The sequence below is a fragment of the Gobius niger genome (assembly GCF_951799975.1).
Source record: "Gobius niger genome assembly, chromosome: 1".
NCBI classification, from domain to species: Eukaryota; Metazoa; Chordata; class Actinopteri; order Gobiiformes; family Gobiidae; genus Gobius; species Gobius niger.
Window position 1 is genome coordinate 211,672 of NC_136852.1, and position 23,767 is coordinate 235,438.

Genomic DNA, 23,767 nt, shown 5'->3' on the forward strand with positions numbered 1-23,767 from the left:
TATCATAACAACGAGCTGTTAAGCGGGAGCTAAACCAGGGGTGTCCAAAGTGCGGCCCGGGGGCCAAATGCGGCCCTCAGACCAATATTTTGGTGGCCCTGGGCCTCTTGCTGAGTCGGTCACATCATCAGATTGTCCTTTTTGTTTGAAATGTCATAATTCTAAACAAACGACTAACGTGTTACTGTGAGACTGAGCTGCATGAAGGTTTTAAGCAGAAATAAAGCTGTTGTGGCACAATTTAAACCTCGTCCAAGGTTTCGCGGGACCGAACTACGGCCCTTCACCCCGAGTGCACTTCAGTATGCGCCCCCCCCCCATGAAAACAGTGTGGACACCCCTGGACTAAACGGATCCAGTTTGGTCTCGGAAAAAAGAAACTAAAATAGTTTTGATGCTGTTGGTCCAGGATTAAAAGGAAGAGATTTTGTTTCTGCTCAATAAATAAATAAATCCTTTTTTGGGCTTTTTCTTTCTCCATTATCCCCCTAAGCTTTCTAAAAAAAACATATAGATTATATTTTTTTTACCCCAATTATTTCTGGTTTTCCCAATGTTTTGTTTACACTGTTTGTCTTATTCTTGCCCCAGTTTGTATTTCTGATGTTTCCCACGTGAATGTTCCTGGTGTGAGTTTGGGGAAGGATCCGTAAGTTCTGGTATCGGAGAACGTGCCCGACTGTGCGACATTAGTTCCACAGATTTGATTTTGATCTGGTTTAGTTTCTGAATAAACTCGTCTTTAGTTTTTGGTTCAAAGTAAATCAGGAGCTTTAAAGCGTCATTTGCATAAACGTCTTTCGTAAAAAACTGTGTCCGTCGCTTCACGGTCGTTTGTGACTTCGCCGCGAGCTCCTCAAGCTCCGCCTCCTGTCTGCGCTCTGATTGGTCCGGGCGCTCCGGAGACCCCGCCCCCGGTCGCTCTGGTTGGTGGATCGGAGGAAGTAGGCGTCGCTGAGGGAGTTCTCGGAGTCGAAGCGTCTCTGAAGCTGCAGCGCTAACGCTCGGTCGGCTCGCTCCTGAGCGCTAACGCTAGCACCGGAGGCTGCGGCTACGCGTCCGCGACAGGTGCTAGTGTTAGCATTAGCATCAGTGCTAGCATCAGTGTTAGCGTCGGCGCGTCGGCGTTTGGCCTCCAGACGTTTGGGTTTGTGTTTCCTTTTGGAGGTCGATCCAAACCGGAGTCCGTCTGAAACAGAAGAAACGAGTCAGGACTAAACCAGGTCTAAACCAGGACTAAACCAGGACTAAACCAGGACTAAACCAGGTCTAAACCAGGACTAAACCAGGACTAAACCAGGTCTAAACCAGGACTAAACCAGGGCTAAACCGGGACTAAACCAGGTCTAAACCAGGACTAAACCAGGACTAAACCAGGTCTAAACCAGGACTAAACCAGGACTAAACCAGGTCTAAACCAGGACTAAACCAGGACTAAACCAGGGCTAAACCGGGACTAAACCAGGGCTAAACCAGGGCTAAACCAGGGCTAAACCAGGACTAAACCAGGACTAAACCAGGACTAAACCAGGGCTAAACCAGGACTAAACCAGGACTAAACCAGGACTAAACCAGGGCTAAACCAGGACTAAACCAGGACTAAACCAGGACTAAACCAGGGCTAAACCAGGACTAAACCAGGACTAAACCAGGACTAAACCAGGGCTAAACCAGGACTAAACCAGGACTAAACCAGGACTAAACCAGGACTAAACCAGGGCTAAACCAGGACTAAACCAGGACTAAACCAGGTCTAAACCAGGACTAAACCAGGTCTAAACCAGGTCTAAACCAGGTCTAAACCAGGACTAAACCAGGTCTAAACCAGGTCTAAACCAGGGCTAAACCAGGGCTAAACCAGGACTAAACCAGGACTAAACCAGGACTAAACCAGGTCTAAACCAGGACTAAACCAGGTCTAAACCAGGTCTAAACCAGGACTAAACCAGGTCTAAACCAGGACTAAACCAGGACTAAACCAGGACTAAACCAGGACTAAACCAGGACTAAACCAGGTCTAAACCAGGACTAAACCAGGACTAAACCAGGAGTAAACCAGGACTAAACCAGGACTAAACCAGGACTAAACCAGGGCTAAACCAGGTCTAAACCAGGACTAAACCAGGTCTAAACCAGGACTAAACCAGGACTAAACCAGGACTAAACCAGGACTAAACCAGGACTAAACCAGGTCTAAACCAGGTCTAAACCAGGTCTAAACCAGGACTAAACCAGGTCTAAACCAGGTCTAAACCAGGACTAAACCAGGACTAAACCAGGTCTAAACCAGGACTAAACCTGGACTAAACCAGGACTAAACCAGGTCTAAACCAGGACTAAACCAGGACTAAACCAGGACTAAACCAGGACTAAACCAGGACTAAACCAGGTCTAAACCAGGACTAAACCAGGGCTAAACCAGGTCTAAACCAGGACTAAACCAGGACTAAACCAGGACTAAACCAGGACTAAACCAGGACTAAACCAGGACTAAACCAGGACTAAACCAGGACTAAACCAGGACTAAACCAGGTCTAAACCAGGACTAAACCAGGTCTAAACCAGGACTAAACCAGGTCTAAACCAGGACTAAACCAGGACTAAACCAGGACTAAACCAGGTCTAAACCAGGTCTAAACCAGGACTAAACCAGGACTAAACCAGGACTAAACCAGGACTAAACCAGGACTAAACCAGGACTAAACCAGGTCTAAACCAGGTCTAAACCAGGACTAAACCAGGTCTAAACCAGGACTAAACCAGGACTAAACCAGGACTAAACCAGGACTAAACCAGGACTAAACCAGGACTAAACCAGGTCTAAACCAGGTCTAAACCAGGACTAAACCAGGACTAAACCAGGACTAAACCAGGACTAAACCAGGACTAAACCAGGACTAAACCAGGACTAAACCAGGACTAAACCAGGTCTAAACCAGGTCTAAACCAGGACTAAACCAGGACTAAACCAGGGCTAAACCAGGACTAAACCAGGTCCAAACCAGGTCCAAACCAGGGCTAAACCAGGACTAAACCGAGACTAAACCAGGACTAAACCAGGACTAAACCAGGACTAAACCAGGGCTAAACCAGGGCTAAACCAGGTCTAAACCAGGACTAAACCAGGTCTAAACCAGGACTAAACCAGGGCTAAACCAGGACTAAACCAGGGCTAAACCAGGTCTAAACCAGGACTAAACCAGGACTAAACCAGGGCTAAACCAGGACTAAACCAGGACTAAACCAGGGCTAAACCAGGTCTAAACCAGGACTAAACCAGGTCTAAACCAGGTCTAAACCAGGACTAAACCAGGTCTAAACCAGGTCTAAACCAGGACTAAACCAGGACTAAACCAGGACTAAACCAGGACTAAACCAGGTCTAAACCAGGACTAAACCAGGACTAAACCAGGACTAAACCAGGACTAAACCAGCACTAAACCAGGACTAAACCAGGACTAAACCAGGTCTAAACCAGGACTAAACCAGGACTAAACCAGGACTAAACCAGGACTAAACCAGGTCTAAACCAGGACTAAACCAGGACTAAACCAGGACTAAACCAGGACTAAACCAGGACTAAACCAGGGCTAAACCAGGACTAAACCAGGGCTAAACCAGGTCTAAACCAGGACTAAACCAGGACTAAACCAGGACTAAACCAGGTCTAAACCAGGACTAAACCAGGTCTAAACCAGGACTAAACCAGGACTAAACCAGGTCTAAACCAGGACTAAACCAGGACTAAACCAGGTCTAAACCAGGACTAAACCAGGACTAAACCAGGAGTAAACCAGGTCTAAACCAGGACTAAACCCGGTCTAAACCAGGACTAAACCAGGACTAAACCAGGTCTAAACCAGGACTAAACCAGGTCTAAACCAGGTCTAAACCAGGACTAAACCAGGTCTAAACCAGGACTAAACCAGGACTAAACCAGGTCTAAACCAGGACTAAACCAGGACTAAACCAGGACTAAACCAGGTCTAAACCAGGACTAAACCCGGTCTAAACCAGGACTAAACCAGGACTAAACCAGGACTAAACCAGGACTAAACCAGGAGTAAACCAGGACTAAACCAGGACTAAACCAGGACTAAACCAGGACTAAACCAGGACTAAACCAGGACTAAACCAGGACTAAACCAGGACTAAACCAGGTCTAAACCAGGACTAAACCAGGTCTAAACCAGGACTAAACCGGGACTAAACCAGGTCTAAACCAGGTCTAAACCAGGACTAAACCAGGGCTAAACCAGGAGTAAACCAGGTCTAAACCAGGACTAAACCAGGTCTAAACCAGGACTAAACCAGGGCTAAACCAGGACTAAACCAGGTCTAAACCAGGTCTAAACCAGGACTAAACCAGGACTAAACCAGGTCTAAACCAGGTCTAAACCAGGACTAAACCAGGTCTAAACCAGGACTAAACCAGGGCTAAACCAGGAGTAAACCAGGAGTAAACCAGGAGTAAACCAGGAGTAAACCAGGAGTAAACCAGGACTAAACCAGGACTAAACCAGGTCTAAACCAGGTCTAAACCAGGTCTAAACCAGGACTAAACCAGGACTAAACCGGGACAAAACCAGGTCTAAACCAGGAGTAAACCAGGAGTAAACCAGGAGTAAACCAGGAGTAAACCAGGACTAAACCAGGACTAAACCAGGAGTAAACCAGGACTAAACCAGGTCTAAACCAGGTCTAAACCGGGACTAAACCGGGTCTAAACCAGGACTAAACCAGGACTAAACCAGGGCTAAACCAGGACTAAACCAGGACTAAACCAGGACTAAACCAGGACTAAACCAGGGCTAAACCAGGTCTAAACCAGGTCTAAACCAGGACCAAACCAGGACTAAACCAGGTCTAAACCAGGACCAAACCAGGACTAAACCAGGACTAAACCAGGACTAAACCAGGACTAAACCAGGTCTAAACCAGGACTAAACCAGGACTAAACCAGGACTAAACCAGGACTAAACCAGGACTAAACCAGGTCTAAACCAGGACTAAACCAGGACTAAACCAGGTCTAAACCTGGACTAAACCTGGACTAAACCAGGTCTAAACCAGGTCTAAACCAGGTCTAAACCAGGACTAAACCAGGACTAAACCAGGACTAAACCAGGTCTAAACCAGGACTGAACCAGGTCTAAACCAGGACTAAACCAGGTCTAAACCAGGACTGAACCAGGACTAAACCAGGACTAAACCAGGTCTAAACCAGGACTGAACCAGGTCTAAACCAGGACTAAACCAGGTCTAAACCAGGACTGAACCAGGACTAAACCAGGACTAAACCAGGTCTAAACCAGGACTAAACCAGGGCTAAACCAGGTCTAAACCTGGACTAAACCTGGACTAAACCAGGTCTAAACCAGGTCTAAACCAGGTCTAAACCAGGACTAAACCAGGGCTAAACCAGGACTAAACCAGGGCTAAACCAGGACTAAACCAGGACTAAACCAGGACTAAACCAGGGCTAAACCAGGACTAAACCAGGACTAAACCAGGACTAAACCAGGGCTAAACCAGGACTAAACCAGGACTAAACCAGGACTAAACCAGGACTAAACCAGGGCTAAACCAGGACTAAACCAGGACTAAACCAGGTCTAAACCAGGTCTAAACCAGGACTAAACCAGGTCTAAACCAGGTCTAAACCAGGGCTAAACCAGGACTAAACCAGGTCTAAACCAGGTCTAAACCAGGTCTAAACCAGGACTAAACCAGGTCTAAACCAGGTCTAAACCAGGTCTAAACCAGGTCTAAACCAGGACTAAACCAGGACTAAACCAGGACTAAACCAGGTCTAAACCAGGTCTAAACCAGGTCTAAACCAGGACTAAACCAGGTCTAAACCAGGTCTAAACCAGGACTAAACCAGGACTAAACCAGGTCTAAACCAGGACTAAACCTGGACTAAACCAGGACTAAACCAGGTCTAAACCAGGACTAAACCAGGACTAAACCAGGACTAAACCAGGACTAAACCAGGTCTAAACCAGGACTAAACCAGGACTAAACCAGGTCTAAACCAGGACTAAACCAGGTCTAAACCAGGACTAAACCAGGACTAAACCAGGACTAAACCAGGACTAAACCAGGACTAAACCAGGACTAAACCAGGTCTAAACCAGGTCTAAACCAGGACTAAACCAGGTCTAAACCAGGACTAAACCAGGACTAAACCAGGACTAAACCAGGACTAAACCAGGACTAAACCAGGACTAAACCAGGTCTAAACCAGGTCTAAACCAGGACTAAACCAGGACTAAACCAGGACTAAACCAGGACTAAACCAGGACTAAACCAGGACTAAACCAGGACTAAACCAGGACTAAACCAGGTCTAAACCAGGTCTAAACCAGGACTAAACCAGGACTAAACCAGGGCTAAACCAGGACTAAACCAGGTCCAAACCAGGTCTAAACCAGGGCTAAACCAGGACTAAACCAGGACTAAACCAGGACTAAACCGAGACTAAACCAGGACTAAACCAGGACTAAACCAGGACTAAACCAGGGCTAAACCAGGGCTAAACCAGGTCTAAACCAGGACTAAACCAGGTCTAAACCAGGACTAAACCAGGACTAAACCAGGGCTAAACCAGGACTAAACCAGGGCTAAACCAGGTCTAAACCAGGACTAAACCAGGACTAAACCAGGGCTAAACCAGGACTAAACCAGGACTAAACCAGGGCTAAACCAGGTCTAAACCAGGACTAAACCAGGTCTAAACCAGGTCTAAACCAGGACTAAACCAGGTCTAAACCAGGTCTAAACCAGGACTAAACCAGGACTAAACCAGGACTAAACCAGGACTAAACCAGGTCTAAACCAGGACTAAACCAGGACTAAACCAGGGCTAAACCAGGACTAAACCAGGGCTAAACCAGGTCTAAACCAGGACTAAACCAGGACTAAACCAGGACTAAACCAGGTCTAAACCAGGACTAAACCAGGTCTAAACCAGGACTAAACCAGGTCTAAACCAGGGCTAAACCAGGTCTAAACCAGGACTAAACCAGGTCTAAACCAGGACTAAACCAGGTCTAAACCAGGACTAAACCAGGTCTAAACCAGGTCTAAACCAGGACTAAACCAGGTCTAAACCAGGTCTAAACCAGGACTAAACCAGGACTAAACCAGGACTAAACCAGGACTAAACCAGGTCTAAACCAGGACTAAACCAGGACTAAACCAGGGCTAAACCAGGACTAAACCAGGGCTAAACCAGGTCTAAACCAGGACTAAACCAGGACTAAACCAGGACTAAACCAGGTCTAAACCAGGACTAAACCAGGTCTAAACCAGGACTAAACCAGGTCTAAACCAGGACTAAACCAGGACTAAACCAGGGCTAAACCAGGACTAAAGCAGGACTAAACCAGGACTAAACCAGGTCTAAACCAGGACTAAACCAGGACTAAACCAGGTCTAAACCAGGACTAAACCAGGACTAAACCAGGAGTAAACCAGGTCTAAACCAGGACTAAACCCGGTCTAAACCAGGACTAAACCAGGACTAAACCAGGTCTAAACCAGGACTAAACCAGGTCTAAACCAGGTCTAAACCAGGACTAAACCAGGTCTAAACCAGGACTAAACCAGGACTAAACCAGGTCTAAACCAGGACTAAACCAGGACTAAACCAGGACTAAACCAGGTCTAAACCAGGACTAAACCCGGTCTAAACCAGGACTAAACCAGGACTAAACCAGGACTAAACCAGGACTAAACCAGGAGTAAACCAGGACTAAACCAGGACTAAACCAGGACTAAACCAGGACTAAACCAGGACTAAACCAGGACTAAACCAGGACTAAACCAGGACTAAACCAGGTCTAAACCAGGACTAAACCAGGTCTAAACCAGGACTAAACCGGGACTAAACCAGGTCTAAACCAGGTCTAAACCAGGTCTAAACCAGGACTGAACCAGGGCTAAACCAGGACTAAACCAGGTCTAAACCAGGACTAAACCAGGTCTAAACCAGGTCTAAACCAGGTCTAAACCAGGACTAAACCAGGACTAAACCAGGACTAAACCAGGACTAAACCAGGACTAAACCAGGACTAAACCAGGTCTAAACCAGGTCTAAACCAGGACTAAACCAGGACTAAACCAGGACTAAACCAGGACTAAACCAGGACTAAACCAGGTCTAAACCAGGTCTAAACCAGGTCTAAACCAGGTCTAAACCAGGACTAAACCAGGACTAAACCAGGACTAAACCAGGACTAAACCAGGACTAAACCAGGACTAAACCAGGACTAAACCAGGTCTAAACCAGGACTAAACCAGGTCTAAACCAGGTCTAAACCAGGTCTAAACCAGGACTAAACCAGGACTAAACCAGGTCTAAACCAGGTCTAAACCAGGTCTAAACCAGGACTGAACCAGGGCTAAACCAGGACTAAACCAGGTCTAAACCAGGACTAAACCAGGTCTAAACCAGGTCTAAACCAGGACTAAACCAGGACTAAACCAGGTCTAAACCAGGTCTAAACCAGGACTAAACCAGGTCTAAACCAGGACTAAACCAGGGCTAAACCAGGAGTAAACCAGGAGTAAACCAGGAGTAAACCAGGAGTAAACCAGGAGTAAACCAGGACTAAACCAGGACTAAACCAGGTCTAAACCAGGTCTAAACCAGGTCTAAACCAGGACTAAACCAGGACTAAACCGGGACAAAACCAGGTCTAAACCAGGAGTAAACCAGGAGTAAACCAGGAGTAAACCAGGAGTAAACCAGGAGTAAACCAGGACTAAACCAGGACTAAACCAGGAGTAAACCAGGACTAAACCAGGTCTAAACCAGGTCTAAACCGGGACTAAACCGGGTCTAAACCAGGACTAAACCAGGACTAAACCAGGGCTAAACCAGGACTAAACCAGGACTAAACCAGGACTAAACCAGGACTAAACCAGGGCTAAACCAGGTCTAAACCAGGTCTAAACCAGGACCAAACCAGGACTAAACCAGGTCTAAACCAGGACCAAACCAGGACTAAACCAGGACTAAACCAGGACTAAACCAGGACTAAACCAGGTCTAAACCAGGACTAAACCAGGACTAAACCAGGACTAAACCAGGACTAAACCAGGACTAAACCAGGTCTAAACCAGGACTAAACCAGGACTAAACCAGGTCTAAACCTGGACTAAACCTGGACTAAACCAGGTCTAAACCAGGTCTAAACCAGGTCTAAACCAGGACTAAACCAGGACTAAACCAGGACTAAACCAGGGCTAAACCAGGGCTAAACCAGGACTAAACCAGGTCTAAACCAGGACTAAACCAGGTCTAAACCAGGACTAAACCAGGGCTAAACCAGGTCTAAACCAGGACTAAACCAGGTCTAAACCAGGACTAAACCAGGTCTAAACCAGGACTGAACCAGGTCTAAACCAGGACTAAACCAGGGCTAAACCAGGTCTAAACCAGGACTAAACCAGGTCTAAACCAGGACTAAACCAGGACTAAACCAGGGCTAAACGAGGGCTAAACCAGGACTAAACCAGGACTAAACCAGGACTAAACCAGGGCTAAACGAGGGCTAAACCAGGACTAAACCAGGACTAAACCAGGGCTAAACCAGGTCTAAACCAGGACTAAACCAGGTCTAAACCAGGACTAAACCAGGACTAAACCAGGACTAAACCAGGTCTAAACCAGGACTAAACCAGGTCTAAACGAGGGCTAAACCAGGACTAAACCAGGACTAAACCAGGGCTAAACCAGGTCTAAACCAGGACTAAACCAGGTCTAAACCAGGGCTAAACCAGGACTAAACCAGGACTAAACCAGGACTAAACCAGGACTAAACCAGGTCTAAACCAGGACTAAACCAGGTCTAAACCAGGACTAAACCAGGACTAAACCAGGACTAAACCAGGACTAAACCAGGTCTAAACCAGGACTAAACCAGGACTAAACCAGGACTAAACCAGGACTAAACCAGGACTAAACCAGGACTAAACCAGACTGAAAGGACTGACCCAGACTGTGGTCCTGGGGGCGGATGGCGGGGACTTTTATCCTGACGGTCTCCTCCTCCTCGTCGGCGTCGAACAGGAGGCGGCGCCGGTTTTTGGCGGGGTCGTTGACGGGGCTGGTGTGCGTCGCCACGGAGACGGAGCAGACGCCGCCCGTCGCCGCGGAAACCGTCTGTCGGTCCAACTCGATCTGACGCCACTTCTGCAGAACGGCGGCGCTGGAGAGGAACCAGGAGGAGCCCTGAGGGTCAGAGACAGGGTCATGTAGGGGTCATGTAGGGGTCATGTAGGAGTAATGTAGGGGTCAGTGTAGGAGTCATGTAGGGGTAATGTAGGGGTAACGTACGGGTCATGTAGGGGTCATGTAGGGGTCATGTAGGGGTAATGTAGGGGTAACGTACGGGTCATGTAGGGATAATGTAGGGGTAACGTACGGGTCATATGGGGTCATGTAGGAGTCATGTAGGGGTAATGTAGGGGTAACGTACGGGTCATGTAGGGGTCATGTAGGGGTAACGTACGGGTCATGAAGGGGTAACGTACGGGTCATGTGGGGGTCATGTAGGGGTAACGTACGGGTCATGAAGGGGTAACGTACGGGTCATGTGGGGGTAATGTAGGGGTAACGTACGGGTCATGTAGGGGTCATGTAGGGGTAACGTACGGGTCATGAAGGGGTAACGTACGGGTCATGTGGGGGTAATGTACGGGTCATGTAGGGGTAACGTAGGGGTAATGTAGGGGTAACGTACGGGTCATGTAGGGGTCATGTAGGGGTCATGTAGGGGTAATGTAGGGGTAATGTAGGGGTAACATACGGGTCATGTAGGGATAATGTAGGGGTAACGTACGGGTCATATGGGGTCATGTAGGGGTAATGTAGGGGTAATGTAGGGGTAATGTAGGGGTAACGTAGGGGTCATGTGGGTATAATGTAGGGGTCATGTAGGGGTAACGCAAGGGTCATGTAGGGGTCATGTAGGGATAATGTAAGGGTAATGTAGGGGTCATGTAGGGGTCATGTAGGGGTCATGTAGGGATAATGTAAGGGTCATGTAGGGGTCATGTAGGGGTCATGTAGGGGTAACGTAAGGGTCATGTAGGGGTCATGTAGGGATAATGTAAGGGTAATGTAGGGGTCATGTAGGGGTCATGTAGGGGTAATGTAGGGATAATGTAGGGATAATGTAGGGATAATGTAGGGATAATGTAGGGATAATGTAGGGGTAATGTAGGGATAATGTAGGGGTCATGTAGGGGTCATGTAGGGATCATGTAGGGATAATGTAGGGGTCATGTGGGGGTAATGTAGGGGTCATGTAGGGGTAACGTAGGGGTCATGTAGGGGTAACGTAGGGGTCATGTAGGGGTAACGTAGGGGTCATGTAGGGGTAACGTAGGGGTCATGTAGTGGTAACGTAGGGGTCATGTAGGGGTAATGTAGGGGTCATGTAGGGGTAATGTACGGGTCATGTAGGGGTAATGTGGGGGTCATGTAGGGGTCATGTAGTGGTAACGTAGGGGTAATGTAGGGATAATGTAGGGCTCATGTAGGGGTAATGTAGGGGTTATGTAATGAAGTTATAAACTTTGGTCACGATCCGATACGATTTCCTGAGAAAGAGAATCTTAGGCTCCGGTCAGACTGAGGCTGAGCTGACTCTATTCTCCGATCTGATCTTTTCAATGTGACCGAGGCCACTTTCTAGGTTAGTGTATGTTATGGTATGTTATGGTATGTTATGGTATGTTATGTTATATTACGGTATGTTATGGTATGTTATGGTATGTTATGGTATGTTATGGTATGCTATTGTAGGGCGTTGTAGGACCTGGCTGGTCTGCGGCAGCTCCCTCAGGTTCCTCGGTGTGGACTTGACGATGCGCGGCTGCAGAGTTCTTCCGTCCGCGAGCCTCTTGGGCGGCGTGCACGGCGAGCACACGATGGGCTTGAAGTGATTCAGCTCCTCAGAGATGCTGTCGTTACTGTCCGGGCTCGCCGAGCGCTCCGATTGGCCAGGGACGAGGACGCCGCGCTCCGATTGGCTCGGGACGAGGACGCCGCGCTCCGATTGGCCCAGAGCAGGGACACAGCGCTCTGATTGGCTCTGCAGCGGCACCACAGCGCTCCAGGCCAAACGCCGCTGAGGAGGAAGAATCGGCACCGACACCGAGCGGCTGTTTTCAGACGACAGCAACACACCGGCCGTCAGAGCCCCCACCTGGAAAACAAACATGAGTCAGAGCCCCCACCTGGAAAACAAACACGTGTCAGAGCCCCCACCCGGAAAACAAACACGTGTCAGAGCCCCCACCTGGAAAACAAACACGTGTCAGAGCCCCCCCTGGAAAACACACATGTGTCAGAGCCCCCCCTGGAAAACACACATGTGTCAGACCCCCCACCTGGAAAACAAACACGTGTCAGAGCCCCCACCTGGAAAACACACATGGGTCAGACCCCCCACCTGGAAAACACACATGGGTCAGACCCCCCACCTGGAAAACACACATGGGTCAGACCCCCCACCTGGAAAACAAACATGAGTCAGGGCCCCCACCTGGAAAACAAACACGTGTTAGAGCCCCCACCTGGAAAACAAACATGTGTCAGAGCCCCCCCCTGGAAAACACACACGTGTCAGAGCCCCCACCTGGAAAACACACATGGGTCAGAGCCCCCACCTGGAAAACAAACACGTGTCAGAGCCCCCACCTGGAAAACACACATGGGTCAGAGCCCCCCCTGGAAAACAAACATGAGTCAGAGCCCCCACCTGGAAAACACACATGAGTCAGAGCCCCCACCTGGAAAACAAACGTGTCAGAGCCCCCCCTGGAAAACAAACATGAGTCAGAGCCCCCACCTGGAAAACAAACGAGTCAGAGCCCCCACCTGGAAAACAAACATGAGTCAGAGCCCCCACCTGGAAAACAAACATGAGTCAGAGCCCCCACCTGGAAAACACACATGGGTCAGGGCCCCCACCTGGAAAACACACATGGGTCAGAGCCCCCACCTGGAAAACACACATGGGTCAGAGCCCCCACCTGGAAAACACACATGGGTCAGAGCCCCCACCTGGAAAACAAACATGTGTTAGAGCCCCCACCTGGAAACAAACACGTGTTAGAGCCCCCCCTGGAAAACAAACATGTGTTAGAGCCCCCACCTGGAAAACAAACATGAGTCAGAGCCCCCACCTGGAAAACACACATGTGTCAGACCCCCCACCTGGAAAACAAACATGAGTCAGAGCCCCCACCTGGAAAACACACATGGGTCAGGGCCCCCACCTGGAAAACACACATGGGTCAGAGCCCCCACCTGGAAAACAAACATGTGTTAGAGCCCCCACCTGGAAAACAAACATGTGTTAGAGCCCCCACCTGGAAAACAAACATGAGTCAGAGCCCCCACCTGGAAAACACACATGTGTCAGACCCCCCACCTGGAAAACAAACATGAGTCAGAGCCCCCACCTGGAAAACACACATGGGTCAGGGCCCCCACCTGGAAAACACACATGGGTCAGAGCCCCCACCTGGAAAACACACATGGGTCAGAGCCCCCACCTGGAAAACACACATGGGTCAGAGCCCCCACCTGGAAAACAAACATGTGTTAGAGCCCCCACCTGGAAAACAAACATGTGTTAGAGCCCCCACCTGGAAAACAAACATGAGTCAGAGCCCCCACCTGGAAAACACACATGAGTCAGAGCCCCCACCTGGAAAACACACATGAGTCAGAGCCCCCACCTGGAAAACACACATGGGTCAGAGCCCCCACCTGGAAAACACACATGGGTCAGAGCCCCCACCTGGAAAACAAACATGTGTTAGAGCCCCCACCTGGAAAACAAACATGTGTTAGAGCCCCCACCTGGAAAACAAACATGAGTCAGAGCCCCCACCTGGAAAACAAACACGTGTCAGAGCCCCCACCTGGAAAACACACATGGGTCAGAGCCCCCACCTGGAAAACAAACACGTGTCAGAGCCCCCACCTGGAAAACACACATGGGTCAGAGCCCCCACCTGGAAAACACACATGGGTCAGAGCCCCCCCGGGGTTCCCCTGGACTCACCGGGTCGAGCAGCGCCGGCTGCAGCAGCACCTTCAGTTTCCCGCGGTCCTCCACCGGGTCAGTGCAGCTGCGGCTCCTCTGACGCCCACTGAGGAGACACGCCCACAGAGTCAGAGACACGCCCACAGAGTCAGAGACACGCCCACAGACACGCCCACAGAGTCAGAGACACGCCCACAGAGTTAGAGACACGCCCACAGAGTCAGAGACACGCCCACAGAGTCAGAGACACGCCCACAGAGTCAGAGACACGCCCACAGAGTCAGAGACACGCCCACAGAGTCAGAGACACGCCCACAGACACCTGAAACCACGCCCCTAAACTGGTTACCGTAGTAACAGCAGTCGTAGTAACGCGTCGAACCCCCGACCCTCTGGTCACATGACGACCCGTAGTAATAATAATAGTATTTGTAGTAGTATCAGTACCTGCTCAGTGCAGTAGTATAGTAGTACTTGTACCTGCTCAGTGCAGTAGTATAGTAGTACTTGTACCTGCTCAGTGCAGTAGTATAGTAGTACTTGTACCTGCTCAGTGCAGTAGTATAGCAGTACTTGTACCTGCTCAGTGCAGTAGTATAGTAGTACTTGTACCTGCTCAGTGCAGTAGTATAGCAGTACTTGTACCTGCTCAGTGCAGTAGTATAGTAGTACTTGTACCTGCTCAGTGCAGTAGTATAGTAGTACTTGTACCTGCTCAGTGCAGTAGTATAGTAGTACTTGTACCTGCTCAGTGCAGTAGTATAGTAGTACTTGTACCTGCTCAGCGCAGTAGTATAGTAGTACTTGTACCTGCTCAGTGCAGTAGTATAGTAGTACTTGTACCTGCTCAGTGCAGTAGTAGTAGTAGTACTTGTACCTGCTCAGTGCAGTAGTATAGTAGTACTTGTACCTGCTCAGTGCAGTAGTATAGCAGTACTTGTACCTGCTCAGTGCAGTAGTATAGCAGTACTTGTACCTGCTCAGTGCAGTAGTATAGTAGTACTTGTACCTGCTCAGTGCAGTAGTATAGTAGTACTTGTACCTGCTCAGTGCAGTAGTATAGTAGTACTTGTACCTGCTCAGTGCAGTAGTATAGTAGTACTTGTACCTGCTCAGTGCAGTAGTATAGTAGTACTTGTACCTGCTCAGTGCAGTAGTATAGTAGTACTTGTACCTGCTCAGTGCAGTAGTATAGCAGTACTTGTACCTGCTCAGTGCAGTAGTATAGTAGTACTTGTACCTGCTCAGTGCAGTAGTATAGTAGTACTTGTACCTGCTCAGTGCAGTAGTATAGCAGTACTTGTACCTGCTCAGTGCAGTAGTATAGTAGTACTTGTACCTGCTCAGCGCAGTAGTATAGCAGTACTTGTACCTGCTCAGTGCAGTAGTATAGTAGTACTTGTACCTGCTCAGTGCAGTAGTATAGTAGTACTTGTACCTGCTCAGTGCAGTAGTATAGCAGTACTTGTACCTGCTCAGTGCAGTAGTATAGTAGTACTTGTACCTGCTCAGTGCAGTAGTATAGTAGTACTTGTACCTGCTCAGTGCAGTAGTATAGTAGTACTTGTACCTGCTCAGTGCAGTAGTATAGCAGTACTTGTACCTGCTCAGTGCAGTAGTATAGTAGTACTTGTACCTGCTCAGTGCAGTAGTATAGTAGTACTTGTACCTGCTCAGTGCAGTAGTATAGTAGTACTTGTACCTGCTCAGTGCAGTAGTATAGTAGTACTTGTACCTGCTCAGTGCAGTAGTATAGTAGTACTTGTACCTGCTCAGTGCAGTAGTATAGTAGTACTTGTACCTGCTCAGTGCAGTAGTATAGCAGTACTTGTACCTGCTCAGCGCAGTAGTATAGTAGTACTTGTACCTGCTCAGTGCAGTAGTATAGCAGTACTTGTACCTGCTCAGTGCAGTAGTATAGTAGTACTTGTACCTGCTCAGTGCAGTAGTATAGTAGTACTTGTACCTGCTCAGTGCAGTAGTATAGTAGTACTTGTACCTGCTCAGTGCAGTAGTATAGTAGTACTTGTACCTGCTCAGTGCAGTAGTATAGTAGTACTTGTACCTGCTCAGTGCAGTAGTATAGCAGTACTTGTACCTGCTCAGTGCAGTAGTATAGTAGTACTTGTACCTGCTCAGCGCAGTAGTATAGCAGTACTTGTACCTGCTCAGTGCAGTAGTATAGTAGTACTTGTACCTGCTCAGTGCAGTAGTATAGTAGTACTTGTACCTGCTCAGTGCAGTAGTAGTAGTAGTACTTGTACCTGCTCAGTGCAGTAGTATAGCAGTACTTGTACCTGCTCAGTGCAGTAGTATAGTAGTACTTGTACCTGCTCAGTGCAGTAGTATAGTAGTACTTGTACCTGCTCAGTGCAGTAGTATAGCAGTACTTGTACCTGCTCAGTGCAGTAGTATAGTAATACTTGTACCTGCTCAGTGCAGTAGTATAGTAGTACTTGTACCTGCTCAGTGCAGTAGTATAGTAGTACTTGTACCTGCTCAGTGCAGTAGTATAGTAGTACTTGTACCTGCTCAGTGCAGTAGTATAGTAGTACTTGTACCTGCTCAGTGCAGTAGTATAGTAGTACTTGTACCTGCTCAGTGCAGTAGTATAGTAGTACTTGTACCTGCTCAGTGCAGTAGTATAGCAGTACTTGTACCTGCTCAGTGCAGTAGTATAGTAGTACTTGTACCTGCTCAGTGCAGTAGTATAGTAGTACTTGTACCTGCTCAGTGCAGTAGTATAGTAGTACTTGTACCTGCTCAGTGCAGTAGTATAGTAGTACTTGTACCTGCTCAGTGCAGTAGTATAGTAGTACTTGTACCTGCTCAGTGCAGTAGTATAGTAGTACTTGTACCTGCTCAGTGCAGTAGTATAGTAGTACTTGTACCTGCTCAGTGCAGTAGTATAGTAGTACTTGTACCTGCTCAGTGCAGTAGTATAGTAGTACTTGTACCTGCTCAGTGCAGTAGTATAGTAGTACTTGTACCTGCTCAGTGCAGTAGTATAGTAGTACTTGTACCTGCTCAGTGCAGTAGTATAGTAGTACTTGTACCTGCTCAGTGCAGTAGTATAGTAGTACTTGTACCTGCTCAGTGCAGTAGTATAGTAGTACTTGTACCTGCTCAGTGCAGTAGTCGTCTTCCTGATAAAGGCTGAGATGGTTCTGATCCTCCGGGTCATCGGCTCCTCATTCTCAGAGTCTGACAGAACCTTCTGGAAAACAAAACATGTACAACAAACCTGATGATGTCATTCAGTTCAATGACTTTTTGACCTGATGTTCTGTGGGACCTTCAGCTGCCCTGGGGCGGTTTGCAGCCGAGTGTGAAGAGGCCGGGATGAGGATCAGCACCTCCACATCTGAGGCCATGGTTCTCCTTCCCCTCTACAGGTCGGTGGGGAGTCCTGACCTCAAGTGGAGGAGTTCAAGTATCTCGGGGTCTTGTTCACGAGTGAGGGACGGATGGAGCGTGAGATGGACAGACGGATCGGTGCGGCGTCACCTATGGTCATGTGATCCTCACCTATGGTCATGTGATCCTCACCTATGGTCATGTGATCCTCACCTATGGTCATGTGATCCTCACCTATGGTCATGTGATCCTCACCTATGGTCATGTGATCCTCACCTATGGTCATGTGATCCTCACCTATGGTCATGTGATCCTCACCTATGGTCATGTGATCCTCACCTATGGTCATGAGATCCTCACCTATGGTCATGTGATCCTCACCTGTGGTCACGTGATCCTCACCTGTGGTCACGTGATCCTCACCTGTGGTCATGTGATCCTCACCTGTGGTCACGTGATCCTCACCTGTGGTCATGTGATCCTCACCTATGGTCATGTGATCCTCACCTGTGGTCACGTGATCCTCACCTGTGGTCATGTGATCCTCACCTATGGTCATGTGATCCTCACCTGTGGTCACGTGATCCTCACCTGTGGTCATGTGATCCTCACCTGTGGTCACGTGATCCTCACCTACGGTCACGTGATCCTCACCTACGGTCATGTGATCCTCACCTATGGTCATGTGACCCTCACCTATGGTCATGTGATCCTCACCTATGGTCATGTGATCCTCACCTATGGTCATGTGATCCTCACCTATGGTCATGTGATCCTCACCTATGGTCATGTGATCCTCACCTATGGTCATGTGATCCTCACCTATGGTCATGTGATCCTCACCTGTGGTCATGAGATTTGGGTCATGACCGAAAGGACGAGATCGCGAATACAAGCGGCCGAAATGAGTTTCCTTCGCAGGGTGGCTGGGGGTGAGGAGCTCAGTTACCCGGGAGGAGCTCGGAGTAGAGTCGCTGCTCCTTCACGTCGAAAGGAGCAGCTGAGGTGGCTCGGGCATCTGTTCCGGATACCTCCTGGTCGCCTCCCGCGGGAGGTGTTCCAGGCATGTCCTAGTGGGACAAGGCCTCGTGGACCCAGGACACGGTGGTGGGACTATGTCTCCGAGCTGGAGGTGTGGCCTCGGGGTCAGAACAGCTGGAGGAGGTGTGGCCTCGGGGTCAGAACAGCTGGAGGAGGTGTGGCCTCGGGGTCAGAACAGCTGGAGGAGGTGTGGCCTCGGGGTCAGAACAGCTGGAGGAGGTGTGGCCTCGGGGTCAGAACAGCTGGAGGAGGTGTGGCCTCGGGGTCAGAACAGCTGGAGGAGGTGTGGCCTCGGGGTCAGAACAGCTGGAGGAGGTGTGGCCTCGGGGTCAGAACAGCTGGAGGAGGTGTGGCCTCGGGGTCAGAACAGCTGGAGGAGGTGTGGCCTCGGGGTCAGAACAGCTGGAGGAGGTGTGGCCTCGGGGTCAGAACAGCTGGAGGAGGTGTGGCCTCGGGTCAGAACAGCTGGAGGAGGTGTGGCCTCGGGGTCAGAACAGCTGGAGGAGGTGTGGCCTCGGGGTCAGAACAGCTGGAGGAGGTGTGGCCTCAGGGTCAGAACAGCTGGAGGAGGTGTGGCCTCGGGGTCAGAACAGCTGGAGGAGGTGTGGCCTCGGGGTCAGAACAGCTGGAGGAGGTGTGGCCTCAGGGTCAGAACAGCTGGAGGAGGTGTGGCCTCGGGGTCAGAACAGCTGGAGGAGGTGTGGCCTCAGGGTCAGAACAGCTGGAGGAGGTGTGGCCTCGGGGTCAGAACAGCTGGAGGAGGTGTGGCCTCGGGGGCAGAACAGCTGGAGGAGGTGTGTGTGGATCGGGGAGTTTGGGCATCTCTGCTGAGACGCTGCCCCCGCGACCCGGCCCCGGATAAAGCGGAAGAAAGTGGATGGATGGTAACTGTTTACCTGTCGTTGTCGTGGTAACTGTTTACCTGTCGTTGTCGTGGTAACTGTTTACTTGTCGTTGTCGTGGTAACTGTTTACCTGTCGTTGTCGTGGTAACTGTTTACCTGTCGTTGTCGTGGTAACTGTTTACTTGTCGTTGTCGTGGTAACTGTTTACCTGTCGTTGTCGTGGTAACTGTTTACCTGTCGTTGTCGTGGTAACTGTTTACTTGTCGTTGTCGTGGTAACTGTTTACCTGTCGTTGTCGTGGTAACTGTTTACCTGTCGTTGTCGTGGTAACGGCTCACCTGTTGCTGGTGTCTCCTGCGCGGCTCCTCTCGCTCGTCCAGCCGCAGCCTCACAGACTCAGAGGGTTTGAAAAGCGACGGGCAGAGGAAATCTGAAACACAGATGGCAGAGTGGTTAGTCCTCAGGCACACACACAGATGGCAGAGTGGTTAGTCCTCACACACACACAGATGGCAGAGTGGTTAGTCCTCAGGCACATACACAGATGGCAGAGTGGTTAGTCCTCTAGTCCCTCTTTGCTACTGCCATGTCCAATGGTTCTTTAACTATACCCCCATGGACCACACCAGGGACATAATCTGGTTATTTCAGGTTACCCCCGTTAGCATGTTAGCCCGTTAGCATGTTACCCCCGTTAGCATGTTACCCCGTTAGCATGTTACCCCGTTAGCATGTTACCCCGTTAGCATGTTACCCCGTTAGCATGTTACCCCCGTTAGCATGTTAGCCTGGTAGCATGTTACTCCCGTTAGCATGCTAGCCCATTAGCATGTTAGCCCGTTAGCATGCTACCCCCGCTAGAATGTTAGCCTGGTAGCATGTTACCCCCGTTAGCATGTTAGCCCGTTAGCATGATACCCCCGCTAGAATGTTAGCCTGGTAGCATGTTAGCCCGTTATAATGTTACCCTTTAGGCATGTTACCCCATTAGCATGTTAGCCTGGTAGCATGTTACCCACGTTAGCCTGCTAGCATGTTACCCCGTTAGCAAGTTACCCCTGCTAGCATGTTAGCATGTTACCCCCGTTAGCAAGTTACCCCTGCTAGCATGTTAGCATGTTACCCCCGTTAGCATGTCACCCCTGCTAGCATGTTAGCTTGTTGCCCCCGTTAGCTTGTTACCCCCGTTAGCCTGCTAGCATGTTACCCCGTTAGCAAGTTACCCCTGTTAGCCTGCTAGCATGTTACCCCCATTAGCAAGTTACCCCTGCTAGCATGCTAGCATGTTACCCCCGTTAGCATGTCACCCCCGTTAGCATGTTACCCCCGCTAGCATGTTAGCTTGTTGCCCCCGTTAGCCTGTTAGCGTGTTACCCCAGTCAGCATGTTACCCCATTAGCATGTTAGCCTGTTACCCCGTTAGCCTGTTACCCCCGTTAGCATGTTACCCCCGTTAGCATGTTACCCCCGTTAGCATGTTACCCCCGTTAGCATGTTACCCCGTTAGCATGTTACCCCGTTAGCCTGTTACCCCGTTAGCATGTTACCCCATTAGCATGTTAGCCTGTTACCCCCGTTAGCATGTTACCCCCGTTAGCTTGCTACCCCATTAGCATGTTAGCCTGTTACCCCGTTAGCCTGTTACCCCCGTTAGCATGCTGCCCCCGTTAGCCTGTTACCCCGTTAGCCTGTTACCCCCGTTAGCATGCTACCCCCGTTAGCATGCTACCCCCGTTAGCATGTTACCCCCGTTAGCATGTTACCCCCGTTAGCATGTTACCCCCGTTAGCATGTTACCCCCGTTAGCTTGTTACCCCCGTTAGCATGTTACCCCCGTTAGCATGTTACCCCCGTTAGCATGTTACCCCCGTTAGCATGTTACCCCCGTTAGCATGTTACCCCCGTTAGCTTGTTACGCCCATTAGCTTGTTACCCCCGTTAGCATGTTACCCCCATTAGCTTGTTACCCCCGTTAGCATGTTATATAATATGCTGCTTGTTTTCAATGGATCACTTCAAGCTAGCTGTTAGCTGCTAATAGCTTGTTAGCTTAGAGAGAAAACCACTCGGCAACAACCCATTGTAGATGAAATGTGAGCAACAAACTTCACAATCACCAGGCCCGGCTCAGTGTGTGTTTTCACGTGATGACCGGGTTGTAGCTTTAGCTTGTAACTTTAGCTTTTAGCTTTAGCTTGCAGAATTAGCTTTTAGCTTTAGCTTGCAGCATTAGCTTTCTCCGGAGGGAATGCTATCAGGGCATCATAAAGGCCACATTCCCAGCACAGGTCCTGCTCTGTGTTCTTCACTTACCTGTGAAGAACACAGAGCAGCTGAGGGGGAAACAGCACCCCCTGCTGGACACACACGACTACATTACTCCTCACAGAAACAGCCCTGGAATCGAACCTGGGACCTGTGTAACCTCTAAACTCAAATACATGAAAAGTAAACCTGCCTCAGTCCTACCTACAAATACACGACAAATACACTACAAATACACCACAAATACACCACAAATACACCACAAATACACCACAAATACACCACAAATACATGAAAAGTAAACCTGCCTCAGTCCTACCTTTGTGAACAGAGACCAGGGCCAACATGGTACACCACAAATACTGTACAGTACAAGTAAAGTTTGAATAAAGTAAAGTCTAAATAAAGTAAAGTCTAAATAAAGTAAAGTGTAAATAAAGTAAAGTGTAAATAAAGTAAAGTGTAAATAAAGTAAAGTGTAAATAAAGTAAAGTCTAAATAAAGTAAAGTCTAAATAAAGTAAAGTCTAAATAAACTAAAGTAAAGTCCAGGCTGATTTAAAGTAAAGTGATGAGTCTGAGGCAGAGCAGCTTCAACAAACGCCTTCAGGAACAAGCCCGGACTAGTCCCACAGCAGAGACCGGGCAGGGACCGGGGACCGGGCAGGGACCGGGCAGGGACCGGGCAGGGACCGGGGACCGGGCAGGGACCGGGCAGGGACCGGGCAGGGACCGGGCAGGGACCGGGGACCGGGCAGGGACCGGGGACCGGGCAGGGACCGGGGACCGGGCAGGGACCGGGCAGGGACCGGGGACCGGGGACAATCAGGGTAAATAAGAGGGTTTAACCAGGCGGGGTTTATTCAGTCCAAACCAGGTCAAATTTCATACTTTTTAAGCCACAAAAGCAGAAATAAATCAGTTGCTTTACAAACATTGGGTCAAACAGAGGAAGAGAAACTTTAGTAAAGTCACTGAACACGTTTCAGAGAGTTGGTATTTTCATTTGAAACATTTGAAAGCTAAGACCAACAAAAATTGTGACCTCTTTGTTGTTGCTGCTTTTTGTTTTTTTATTGTGTTTTTTGTGTGTGTTTTTTTGTTGTGTTTTCCTCCTCGTTTTTGTCGCTTTTGTTCAAGACGCTCAGGTTTGGGTAAAGCCGGTTCAGTGACAGACGTAAAACAAAGAGCTGCCGCTGATAAACAAACATGAGTCGGGTTAAAGTCAGAAACTTCCCTGAGTCCAAAGGTCACGAGGATCAGACATGTGTAAACAACACTGAGCGTTTATTGTTTATTATAGTTTCTAATCTAGTTAAAAACAGCAAAGAAGAACTGGAGAAATAAACAATAATAAAAACACTCCGGACACTCCGGAGCTCAGTGTCCGCACACACGCACCTCCCTCCCGGCCGCCGCTGCTCCGTCTGCCCGCTCTGCAGCCGCTCCTCCCGGGGGGGTCCGTCCTCCGGAGCCGCCTGGAGCAGGGCCGGGGCCCGGGCTGCTCCGTGGCCGCCTGAGGGCTGTCGGGGGCGGGCAGGGGGCCTGGGAACCCCGCGGTGTCCATCCTGGGACCGACGCTAAACTCTCGGCATTTCGTCCCGGTGGTTTCAGCGCGGAGGGTCAGAGAAACTTCGCGATTTTATTATTACTTTGATAATAAACTGGTTATGCTCATGGATAATAAGAACTTTAGGCTTGATTCACTCGTATATACAAATAAAAGGCCATTATTATGAGTAAAAGGTCATTAATAACAACATGAAAGTGAGTAAAAACACGAAGCATCTGAAGCGGAGCTAAACTAAAGCTGTCTCTGGTTTGGACAGAGCTGTGCGGACTTTAATGTGGTTTATTCACATGTGGAGAAAGACGAGGCTCAGAACAGAACCATTGTTTAGTTCATTTCAGATTATTTCACAGAAACTGTCACTAAAGAGAAAACAGGACGAAATGCCAAACGTTTAGCGAGTCCCGCATCGATCCTCTTCCTGTTTGGGCTCTAAACTCGGCTGAGATCCGTCGTGTCGTGTCCGGGCCGTGTCCAGACTCTCGTGTTTGTCACGGACCTCCCGTAGTTTCTCCAAACTCCGCGTTTCAGTCCCGTTTCTGCGGTTAAAAACACTAAAAAACATCCCAAAGCTTCGTTCAGGTTATTCTGCGGCCGCCATCTTTACCCGCAGGCC

The 23,767-nt window shown here is 49.2% G+C and overlaps 1 protein-coding gene across 1 annotated transcript; it reads right to left on the bottom strand.

Annotated features, from left to right (window-relative positions):
- Positions 1 to 711: 711 nt before the first annotated feature.
- Positions 712 to 23,767, bottom strand: rnf169 (ring finger protein 169). The gene is made up of 7 exons (XM_079579703.1): positions 22,983 to 23,767; positions 19,656 to 19,747; positions 17,198 to 17,292; positions 14,094 to 14,181; positions 11,835 to 12,224; positions 10,006 to 10,243; positions 712 to 1,189 (listed from the first exon to the last, which is right to left on the bottom strand). Exons 1-7 carry the CDS (start codon positions 23,146 to 23,148, stop codon positions 825 to 827), a joined length of 1,434 nt encoding a protein of 477 aa, XP_079435829.1. The 5' UTR covers positions 23,149 to 23,767; the 3' UTR covers positions 712 to 824.

What these genes read in the sequence shown, in the direction of transcription:
- rnf169 (XM_079579703.1), bottom strand. Translation starts at nt 23,148, where the DNA reads ATGGACACCGCGGGGTTCCCAGGCCCCCTGCCCGCCCCCGACAGCCCT. An exon ending in ACGACTACTGCACTGAGCAG is followed by an intron (nt 14,182 to 17,197) that starts GTACAAGTACTA and finishes GTGTCTCCTCAG; the next exon opens with TGGGCGTCAGAGGAGCCGCA. An exon ending in CCCCCAGGACCACAGTCTGG is followed by an intron (nt 1,190 to 10,005) that starts GTCAGTCCTTTC and finishes CTTCTGTTTCAG; the next exon opens with ACGGACTCCGGTTTGGATCG.